An 11,602-nucleotide genomic window follows, 5' to 3' on the forward strand; every position below is an offset into this window, starting at 1 on the left:
GTCGCTGAGCTGAGCAGTGTGGAAAGACGTTGCAGCGCCCCAAAGAAGCTCACAGACTCCACTGTTGATTTTGCAGCATCGACAATGACTAGGTTTAGGCTGCGGCTGGCGCATGGCATGAACAGAGTTTTTTTGTTAGTACCTAGCACCCTCTTCTGCGCCCCGCTATTTTGCCCCGCATATTGCTCCCGTTATCATATGCCTGCCCGCTGCATTTTGAGATATCTAATCCTAACTTCTCCATATGCGTTAAGAAAACGTCGGTTAGGCCTGCGCCTGTTCTGCACCCTCCACAATCGTACTGAACCTCCTTTGCAGTCTTCCAGCACAAAAGATGCTTTTTATAGAATGCGATCTAGAACTAAATGCAACTTTTCAAGAAACTTAGCAACTCAAGCAGCATCTATTGAGAAGAATAGAGTCGAGGCTTCGGACGAGACCATTCCATTACATTACGGTGAGTCAAAGCGTCTGGCAGCGACACCTGCAAGAAGTGCATCCAGCTGCAGCTCCTGACAAACCGCGTTAGGGAACTGGAGCAGGAGCTGGATGATCTGCGGATCATTCGGGAGAATGAGGAGATTATAGATCGTAGCTACAGGGAGGTAGTTACGCCAAAGGAGCAGAGGACAGGAAATTGGGTCACTGTCAGGCGAGGGAAGGGGAAAGGGCAGGTAAGCAGGGTTCCCCTGTGGCCATTCCCCTCAACAACAAGTATACCGCATTGGATACTGTTGGGGGGGATGACTTACCTGAGAGACGCTGCGGCAGCCGGATCTCTGGCACTGAGTCTGGTTCTGCAGTGCAGAAGGGAGAATGGAAGAAGAGCAGAGCGGTAGTGATAGGGGACTCGATAGTTAGAGGTACAGTTAGGAGGTTCTGTGGTCGTGACAGAGAATCCAGGATGGTTTGTTGCCTGCCTGGTGCCAGGATCAAGGATGTCTCTGATCGATTGCATGACATTCTGAAGTCGGAGGGTGATCAGCCAGATGTGATGGTACACATCGGTACCAATGACATAGCAAGGAAGAGTGAGGAGGTCCTGGAGAGTGAGTATAGAGAGCTTGGTAGGAAGTTGAAAAGCAGGACCTTGAAGGTGGTAATCTCAGGATTGCTACCTGTGCTACGTGCCGGTGAGGGTAGGAATAGGATGCTCTGGAGGATGAACAAGTGGCTGAGGAACTGATGTAGGGGGGCAGGGTTTCAGATCTCAGGATCATTGGGAACTCTTCTGGGGCAGGTGGGACCTGTATAAGAGAGACGGGTTACACTTGAACTACAAGGGGACCAATATCCTTTCAGGGAGGTTTGTTAGTGCGACTGGGGAGGCTTTAAACTAGATTTGCAGGGGGATGGGAACCAGAGTGCAAGAGCTGACAGTGTGGCTGGGGTGAAAATAAATTATCTTAAAAGTTCAAGCAAATCCGCTAATAGAAAGGTTGCGAGTGGTGGTAAAAATCTTCTGAGGTGTATATATTTCAATGCTAGGAGTATTGCGGAGAAGGCAGACGAGTTGAGGGTGTGGATTGACACGTGGAATTATGACGTTATAGCAATTAGTGAAACTTGGCTACAGGAGGGGCAGGACTAGCAGCTTAATATTCCAGGGTTCCGATGTTTCAGATGTGATCGAGGCAGAGGAATAAAAGGTTGTGGGGGGGGGGGGGCGATAGCATTGCTTGTCAGGGAAAATGTTACGGCAGTGCTCAGGCAGGATAGATTAGAGGGCTTGTCTACTGAGTACTTATGGTTGGAGCTGAGAAACAGGAAAGGTATGGCCACATTTCTGGGATTGTATTATAGAACACCCAATAGTCAACGAGAATTGGAGGAGCAAATCTGCAGAGAGATAGCAGGCAACTGCAGGAAACATTAAGTTGTGGCGGTAGGGGATTTTAATTTTCCACATATTGATTGGGACTCCCATACTGTTAGGGGTCGAGATGGGTTAGAGTTTGTAAAATGTGTTCAGGAAAGTTTTCTAAATCAATATATAGAGGTACCACCTAGAGCGGATGCAATATTAGATCTCCTGTTATGAAACGAGTTAGGACAGGTGACGGAAGTGTGTGTACGGGAACGGCTTGGTTCCACTGATTATAACACCATTAGTTTCAACATGATCATGAATAAGGATAGTTCTGGTCCTCGGGTTGAGGTTCCTAAACTGGAAAAAGGCCAAATTTGAAAAAAAAATGAGAAAGGATCTAAACAGTGTGGATTGGGACAGGTTGTTCTCTGGCAAAGATGTGTTTGGTAGGTGAGAAGCCTTCAAAGGAGAAATTTTGAGAGTGCAGAGTTTGTATGTTCCTGTCAGGATTAAAGGCAAGGTGAATAGGAATAAGGAACCTTGGTTCTCAAGGGATATTGCAACTCTGATAAAGAAGAAGAGAGTTGTATGACATGTATAGGAAACAGGGAGTAAATAAGGTACTTGAGGAGTACGAAAAGTGCAAGGAAATACTTAAAAAGGAAATCAGGAGGGCTAAAAGAAGACATGAGGTTGCCTTGGCAGTCAAAGTGAAGGATCATCCAATGAGCTTTTACAGGTATATTAAGAGCAAAAGGATTGTAAGGGATAAAATTGGTCCTCTTGAAGATCAGAGTGGTCGGCTATGTGCGGAACCAAAGGAAATGGGGGAGATCTTAAATAGGTTTTTTGCGACTGTATTTACTAAGGAAACTGGCATGAAGTCTATGGAATTAAGGGAAGCAAGTAGTGAGATCATGGAAACTGTACAGATTGAAAAGGTGGAGGTGCTTGCTATCTTGAGGCAAATTAAAGTGGATAAATCCCCAGGACCTGACAGGGTATTCCCTCGGAACTTGAAGGAGACTAGTGTTGAAATTGCAGGGGCCCTGGCAGATATATTTAAAATGTCGGTGTCTACGGTTGAGGTGCCGGAGGATTGAAAAATAGCTCATGTTGTTCCGGTGTTTAAAAAAGGATCGAAAAGTAATCCAGGAAAATATAGGCCGGTAAGTTTGACGTCGGTAGTGGGTAAGTTATTGGAGGGAGTACTAAGAGACAGAATCTACAAACATTTGGATAGACAGGGACTTATTAGGGAGAGTCAACATGGCTTTGTGCGTGGAAGGTCATGTCTGACCAATCTATTGGAGTTTGTCGAGGAGGTTACCAGGAAAGTGGATGAAGGGAAGGCAGTGGATGTTGCCTACATGGACTTCAGTAAAGCCTTTGACAAGGTCCCGCATGGGAGGTTAGTTAGGAAAATTCAGTCGCTAGGTATACATGGAGAGGTGGTAAATTGGATTAGACATTGGCTCAACGGAAGAAGCCAAAGAGTGGTGGTAGAGAATTGCTTCTCCGAGTGGAGGCCTGTGACTAGTGGTGTGCCACAGGGATCAGTGCTGGGTCCATTGTTATTTATCATCTATATCAATGATCTGGATGATAATGTGGTAAATTAAATCAACAAATTTGTTAATGATGCAAAGATTGGAAGTGTTGTGGACAGTGAGGAAGGTTTTCAAAGCTTGCAGAGGGATTTGGACCAGCTGGAAAAATGGGCTGAAAATGGCAGATGGAGTTTAATACAGACAAATGTGAGATATTGCACTTTGGAAGGACAAACCAAGGTGGAACATACAGGGAAAACGGTAAGGCACTGAGGAGTGCAGTAGAACAGAGGGATCTGGGAATACAGATACAAAATTCCCTAAAAGTTGCGTCACAGGTAGATAGGGTCGTAAAGAGAGCTTTTGGTACATTGGCCTTTATTAACCAAAATATTGAGTATAAGAGCTGGAATGTTATGATGAGGTTGTATAATACACTGATGAGGCCGAATCTGGAGTATTGTGTTCAGTTTTGGTCACCAAGTTACAGGAAGGATATTAATAAGGTTGAAAGAGTGTATAGAAGGTTCACAAGGATGTTGCCGAGACTTGAAAAACTCAGTTACAGAGAAAGGTTGAATAAGTTAGGACTTTATTCCCTGGAGCGTAAAAGAATTAGGGGTGATTTGATAGAGGTATATAAAATTACGATGGGTATAGATAGAGTGAATGCAAGCAGGCTTTTTCCACTGAGGCAAGGGGAGAAAAACACCAGAAGACATGGGTTAAGGGCGAAGAGGAAAAATTTAAAGGGAACATTAAGGGGACTTCTTCACACAGAGAGTGGTGGGAGTATGGAATGAGCTGCCAGACGAGGTGGTAAATGCGGGTTCTTTTTTAACATTTAAGAATAAATTGGACAGATACATGGATGGGAGGTGTATGGAGGGATATGGACCGTGTGCAGGTCAGTGGGACTAGGCAGAAAATGGTTCGGCACAGCCAAGAAGGGCCAAAAGGCCTGTTTCTGTGCTGTAGTTTCTATGGTTTTCTTTTGTACAGGTACTACATTTTGTTTTCTGTATTGAGGTTGTTCCAGGTCAAATTTGACCCGTATCTATTGAAATGGATTTTAGATCTCTGAAACATTAATTAAGGATTAATCATACATTTATTAATGTCAGACAGGCTATTTATACACTACGAATAGATCTGTGGTCCAAAACTTGGGATAGACACTTGTTATGAGGGGATTCATGTGAAGGTATAGAATATGAACAGGTTGCTTGGGCTAATGTCCCGGAGCTGCCGGTCGATGGGGCAATCTGCCCGGGAATAAGACCTGGGAGATTAGGCGGTTAACGTGAGGAACTGGAGTTCGGACTGGAGACAACGCGGCCGCCTTTGTCTTGTGCTCAGGACGCGGCTTTGTTAATGAACCGTAGCATCGAGGTGACCGGATATTTCACCGCGCTGATCAGCTGCTCCCTGAATTTCGACTGAGTCACCGCGTAAATAAATGTGTTCGTGCAGCAGCTGAGATTCCTCAGCAAATAGCCGACAAGATAGAAGATCCATTCCGAATCATTGAAATCGTATCCTTTTCCTGAGATCTGATAATATATGAAATTTACAACCAGTGTCATCCACAGGAGGATGAAGTTGCCGGAGAGGGTGAAGAGTAAAACCACAGACCTCCTCCTGCTCTCCATCTCCGGGTCACTGCGGTTCTCTCCCTTGCTCTGACCCTTCAGCCCCTTACGGACCCGACTGGCCACCAAAATGTGTCTGACTGTCAGAGCGTTGAGCAACAGGATCGCAGCGAAAGGGAGGAACGAAGTTAAAACCGTATCGAACCAATCGTATACTACCCACCCGGGGTCAGTGAAATACTTGTCCATGAGTTTACAGAACCACGGTACATTGTCGATGATCACGCTGGGTTCCTGCGTGAAGTATCGGGGAACATGTCTCTGACAGGACAGTACTCCGGTTAGTGTTAGAACCACAGCCGCAGTTTTCCCGGTGCAATATTTTGTCTTCAGCTTCTGGCAGCAAATGGCGACAAAACGATCAAAAGTGAAAGTGACGGTGAACCAGACAGAACAGTCAGTGGCGGAGAACGTCAGTACTTCGATAACACTGCACACCGGGGTGATGCCCAGAAAACTCCACGGGAAATAATACAATCTGATTCGATACAAAATGACCTCGGTGACAATGGTCAGTAGATCCGCCGCTGCCATGGCCACCAGGTAGCGAGTGGTGCAGGTAGAGAGACCGCACTTTCCCCGGGACAGGATCACAATCGCCACTAAATTCGCTGGTGAAAGGGAACAGAGTTTGGGAATTACTGAACCCATTCTGCGGGAATTAACACGGGATCGGGTTTCAGCTAATGATCAGGGGTGCTGGAGTCTGCGAATGCTAATCTAACACCAGACACGGCTCACACCCTCTCTGACCTGCTGTCCTCAGTGTGAGGATCAGAGACATTCGTCGGCGATTAAAAAAAAAATCTGCATGAACAACAACAACGATCAGTGCTAATCCAGATTCCAGTCGCTGATTTAACCGTGACTGACCAGGCGTCAGGAAACTCAGCATCAGGTGCAGCCAAAAATGAATACAGAAGTGAGGAACACACACAAAATACTGGACGAACTCAGCAGGTCAGGCACCAGACATGGAATTGAACAAACTCCAGTTTCGGGTGGGATCCTTCATCAGGCCGAAGTTGTCCCCCAATTTATGACGGGTCGTAGAGGGAAAGTAGAAATAACTCTGTAATCAGAGGCTGACGGGCTCCATTAATGGATTGATTCTACAGCACAGATGAATTCGATAACACTAGCGAGCAGATGCATAGCCACTGGTTCTGGTGATAAGACCCGATTATTGACCAATAGACAGTGAAACCCGACTCTGAGAGATTCTAGGGGGAGACGTAAAACACAGGACCAGGTTTTCTCTTTGATCAATAACTCAGAAACAGTGAGATTTACGATGTAACCCGACACCCCCCCCCCCCCACCAATCTCACCTTCAGCAGAGCTGCCCGTCGCCAAAACAGGGCCAACTCTAGACAAGCTGTCATTAAAGGCAAGACTAACATTCGAGTCGATACCCTGAGTTTGAGGAGAGACAGAGGTTTAGTTCCGCTTGTTATTAAATGTGAAAATCTGAATGTTGAACTGACAGGATCGATATTTCTGACGGATATTTGTGCAATTATCATCAAGTTAGAAGCTCGTCAAATGATCATAAACAGATTCACATGGTTAACACACAGAAATACCAAACATGAATTGCTCTGCTCACTCACCAGGAACTCCAATGACGGCAATGAACACGTACAATATTTTCTCCACACTCTCGTATCTAACTAACATTGCAGACATTTACTCTGTCCAGTGTCTGAGCCCCTATGCTACTAGCGATTTCGCGGAATAAAGTGTTGTGGCACAATATTCCTGGGGTTTTTAATACCATTTAGCTACTCCACAGGGACAGGTTTCAACAGGTTTAAAAATAAGCATGTTTAAAGTACTTACAAACTGATTACATCAAGCAGGTGCAATCCCCGCGGTGACAGATTGCGATTAATTTAAGTAATCATTTTAGAGGATTTGTGAGAGTTAGTTTGCCCCAAGAAATGTGACTGAACCTTCCGAAGTGTCTCATCAGTTAAACGTGTTTCCCCTGTAAATATGTACTTCAAAGGAACCATTTGTCAAACACACAATATTGCAGTAAATTATGTCATTGTAGCTTATGAAATGTATTGAATCACCCACTATTACTCTTGATATAGATTGTGTTTTAGGAATTCTACCGAGAGGGTCCCCATGAAACTGCCTGTGGGGTTCGTCTGGGACCAAACTCTCACCCTTATACATGGCCAGCAAACTCAGCAATCTAGTGTGGGCGGGAGATTATGTTTTAATCTTATCACCCCGCATATGTCAGAGAACATGGCGGAGGGCTGGAGAGGTGGTTAAGAAAATGCAGTTGTGTGTGTGTGTGTGTGTGTGTGTGTGTGTGTGTGTGTGTGTTTGTTCTGGTGTGTGGGGAGGTGGTTCGTGTGCGTGTGTGCTTGTATGTCTCTGTGCGCGTGCGTGTGTGTCTGTGTCTTTTTGTCTGTCTGTGTGTGTCAGAGTGTTTCTGTGTCTGTGCGTGTGGGTAGACTCACTGTCTCTGCCTGACCCTGCCTGACTGTACACCTGTCCGTATACTTCGAATTCAGTTTATTTCCCCTTGGTGCATTTCCTTCCCATTTGTCTCTGCAAACTGCAGATGCTCGCGAACTCTCATTTCAAACATTTCACAAAATGATTGCCTAAATCATAAAACATTAAGAACAAATTTCAAAATTCAAATTGCATTTACAATTAATGTCTGTAGAAATGAAACAACCCGGAGATTCGTCACAGCTCCAAATCAGCGGACACCCCAGCATGCACACTGGATTATCCCAGAACAAGAATCGTTTCGAATAGTTCACAAAACAGCTGCCTCCACCTTGGAAAAGGGCAAGAGAAAATTTCAAAGTCCAAACTCCATTGACTATTGAAGTATCTCTTCATAAAATAACTTTTAGAGTCGTCATACATCTAAATCGTGAGAAACCTGAAATAGATGTGCACCCCCAAATTCATGAGCATGCTCCAAAACCACCGATTCCCCAAAATCCGTGTGCACCCTCAAAACCGCCATCATTCCCAAATTTCTGCAAACAGTCACAGGAACGCCCAAATACGTATGCACCCTGAAATCGGTGAGCACACCCATTTTCTGTGTGCCCCCACATCCGCCGCCACCCTAAAACCGCACACACCGCAATATTCGCTGACAAACACCCATTTCTGAGCTAAATCCATGTGCTCCCTCATATTCTCCAAATCCGCAGAATCCTCAAATCCGTCTGCACCACCAAACCCGTCTTAGAAAGTTACAGGTCAACTTTACAAAACACTGACAGTCATAGTCATACATTATCGATCCCGGGGGAAATTGGTTTTCGTTACAGTTGCACCATAAATAATAAATAGTAATAAAACCATAAATAGTTAAATAGTAATACGTAAATTATGCCAGTAAATTATGAAATAAGTCCAGGACCAGCCTATTGGCTCAGGGTGTCTGACCCTCCAAGGGAGGAGTTGTAAAGTTTGATGGCCACAGGCAGGAATGACTTCCTATGACGCTCTGTGTTGCATCTCGGTGGAATGAGTCTCTGGCTGAATGTACTGCTGTGCCCAACCAGTACATTATGTAGTGGATGGGAGACATTGACCGAGATGGCATGCAACTTGGACAGCATCCTCTTTTCAGCATCCTCTGGTAGCAGCGGAGTTGACTGAGTCTGTTCGAAAGGGGTCAGGGGCTTTGCTGCCTGTTCAGTAGGTCATGGAGAGGATTTGACAGATTGTTCATAATCGATGACAGTTTGTTTAGTGACCTCCACTCCACCACTCACTCGAAAGAGTCGGGCTTCTGGCCAAGGATGGATCCAGCCTTTTTGATGAGATTATTTCGTCTTTTTGCATCACCAACACCGATGCTGCTCCCCCAACAGAAAACAGCAAAGAAGACTGCACTGGCTACAACAGATCGGTAAAATATCTGCACCAACCTTCCTCACACATTCAAGGATCTCGACTTCCTTAGAAAATAGAGTCTGCTCGTCCCCTTCTTTTAAACAGTCTTTGTGTTGGTTTTCCAGTCGTGTCTTTTGCTGAGGTGAACCCCTAAGTAACTGTACACCTCCGCCACAGTAACCTCTTCCTCCAGAACGTATACAGGACTCGTCACAGTCCTCTTCCTCCAGAATGTATACAGGACTCGTCACAGTCCTCTTCCTCCAGAATGTATACAGGACTCGTCACAGTCCTCTTCCTCCGAAAATCAATAACCATTTCCTTGGTTTTGGTCTCAGATTGTAATGGTGCTGCAAAATCCCAGACAGCAGGATCATACAGGTCTTCAGTACCCTGGGGCTGATACCGGCAGGGTCAGCAGATGTAGTCTCTCCCCCTGTCTCCTACCCTGACCTACAGTCACTGTCAGACGGAACAGCAGATGTAGTCCCTCTCCCTGTCTCCCACCCTGACCCGCAGTCACTGTCAGACGGGTCAGCAGATGTATTCTCTCCCCCTGTCTCCTACCCTGACCCGCAGTCACTGTCAGACGAGACAGCAGATGTAGTCTCTCCCCGTGTCTCCTACCCTGACCTGCAGTCACTATCAGACGGGACAGCAGATGTAGTCTCTCTCCCTATCTCCTACCCTGACCTGCAGTCACTGTCAGACGGGTCAGCAGATGTAGTAGATGAGGGATTCCCCCTCCGACCAGTGTTGAGCCTTGCTATTACAGTCTGATACCAGAGGTCACCATTCAGACTAAAATCATTTCAGCTGTCTTCCATCCATTGACATTTGCAGAATTTTGACCGTGTGGAAAAGGCAAAGGGTCTGTGTGTGGGAATATCAAACACAAAGCACATCAGTTCTGCTGTGTTTGTTACTTCACCAGGAATTGAATGTCTTCAGTCCTCGAAAGTGGGGAGGAGATGCTGGAGAAGACAGCACACAGTTGTGACAAGGAAACCCGAATATGTGTACACGTCCGTGATCTGAGCTGATGAATGGCCAGTCAGTTGGTAGCGGTGGGATGTCATTCACGGGCTCTCATTTTGGAACGGATGCACGAGGACATTGTACCTGCAGATACACCAGCAAGTTCACACTGGGGTGAGGCCGTTCACACTGGGGTGAGGCCGTTCACCTCCGGGTGTGGGAAAGGATTCATACAAACATCTGATCAGCAGAGATACCGGAGCGGTCACTCGAGGGAGAGCCCATTCACCAGCGGCGAGTGTGGGAAGGGTTCAATCAGTTAATTCAGCGACTGAAGCTCCAGCCATTTCACGCAGAGGGAAGCAGCTGTACACCGGTTCGGAGCGTGGGAAGAGTTTCATTCAGTTGACCCACCTTGAGAGGCTCCAGCGAGTTCACAATAAGTAGAGGCCATACTTCTGTACTGAGTGAGGAAAGAGATTTAATCAGTCATCGCATCTGCTGAAACTCCAGCAACTTCACACCAGGGGGAGGAAGTTATTCTGTACGCTGCGCACATTCAAATATAACACCCCCAGTCCTGCATTCATCCCCCCTTATCAATGTTATCCCACTTTAACGCTGCAACTCATCCCGTTGACTGTAATTTTGCCCTGACATCAGCCTCTGCTCGCTAGTACTGTCACTGCACACTATCTGTTGCCAACCAGCTACCTCATCCCCAGCACTCACACTCCGGTTCCCATCCCCCTGACAAGTTATTTTAAACACAAGCTGTAACAAACCTGCCCACGAGCACACTGGACCCCGCCAGGTTCAGATACAACCCGTCCCTGTTGTACAGATCATTGCGACCCCAGGAGAGATCCCAATGACCCAGAGATCTGATGCAATGCCCCTGCACCAGTTCCTCAGCCACACATTCATCTGCCGAATCATCCTATTCTTACCCCGTTTTGAAATGTTGCCTCACCTGGAAGGACTGTTTCTGAGCCAGAATGGAGCTGAGGGAGGAAGTAAATGGGAGCGTGTAGAACTTCCCTCGCTGGCAAGGATATGTCCCAGGAGGGAGATCAGTGGGGGGACCGGGGTAAGGTAAAGATAGGAAGGTAGGAAGCGGTTTAGACAAGATAACCATGCAAATCGGTCGGGTTATAAAAAATGTCAGCTGGTGTGAGTGTGTTTTGTGAGCCCTGCTACCTGCCACGCTCGGTGTCCTTCTCAGGTCAGCTGTCAGCTATTGCGCCAGTGTGGATGGTGGAGGCTTTACAGGGATGGTAAATGGTGTAGGGGTCAGGCGGGGTTACAAAATGACGATGGGTGTAGGGTAAGAAGGGTTTTCACAGATGGTGATGGCCGCAGGGATCGGAGGTGTTAACAGAAATGGGGAGTGATGTAAGGGTTTTCACAGATGGCGAGGGCCGCAAGGATCGGGGGTGTTAACAGAAATGGGGAGTGACGTAAGGGTTTTCACAGAGGGCGAGGTGCAAAGGAATGCTTCACCGCTGGGGAAATGTACTTCACTTGTACCAAAATGGCATTTCTTTCTGTAACAAAATGGAACCTGTAGTGTATCAGAGTGATTTGCTAAAAATCTTCGTGCAACATGATGCTGTTGGTACTCTGAGCACTTGAGTGCAGAACCGCAGCTGTGTGACTGGAAGAATGCCAAACAATGATTCAGCAGACAACAGAATGCACCTTGTCCTTGAACTTGTGTCCAA

The 11,602-nt window shown here is 46.4% G+C and overlaps 1 protein-coding gene across 1 annotated transcript; it reads right to left on the reverse strand.

Moving 5' to 3' along the window:
- Positions 1-4,715: 4,715 nt before the first annotated feature.
- Positions 4,716-6,692, reverse strand: LOC140185343 (probable G-protein coupled receptor 139). Its single transcript, XM_072238724.1, has 2 exons — positions 6,626-6,692; positions 4,716-5,623 (listed from the first exon to the last, which is right to left on the reverse strand). The coding sequence occupies exons 1-2, from the start codon at positions 6,690-6,692 to the stop codon at positions 4,716-4,718; spliced, it is 975 nt and encodes a 324-aa protein (XP_072094825.1).
- Between the last annotated feature and the right edge of the window lie 4,910 nt (positions 6,693-11,602).

The sequence above is a fragment of the Mobula birostris genome, chromosome 20, assembly GCF_030028105.1.
Source record: "Mobula birostris isolate sMobBir1 chromosome 20, sMobBir1.hap1, whole genome shotgun sequence".
NCBI lineage: Eukaryota > Metazoa > Chordata > Chondrichthyes > Myliobatiformes > Myliobatidae > Mobula > Mobula birostris.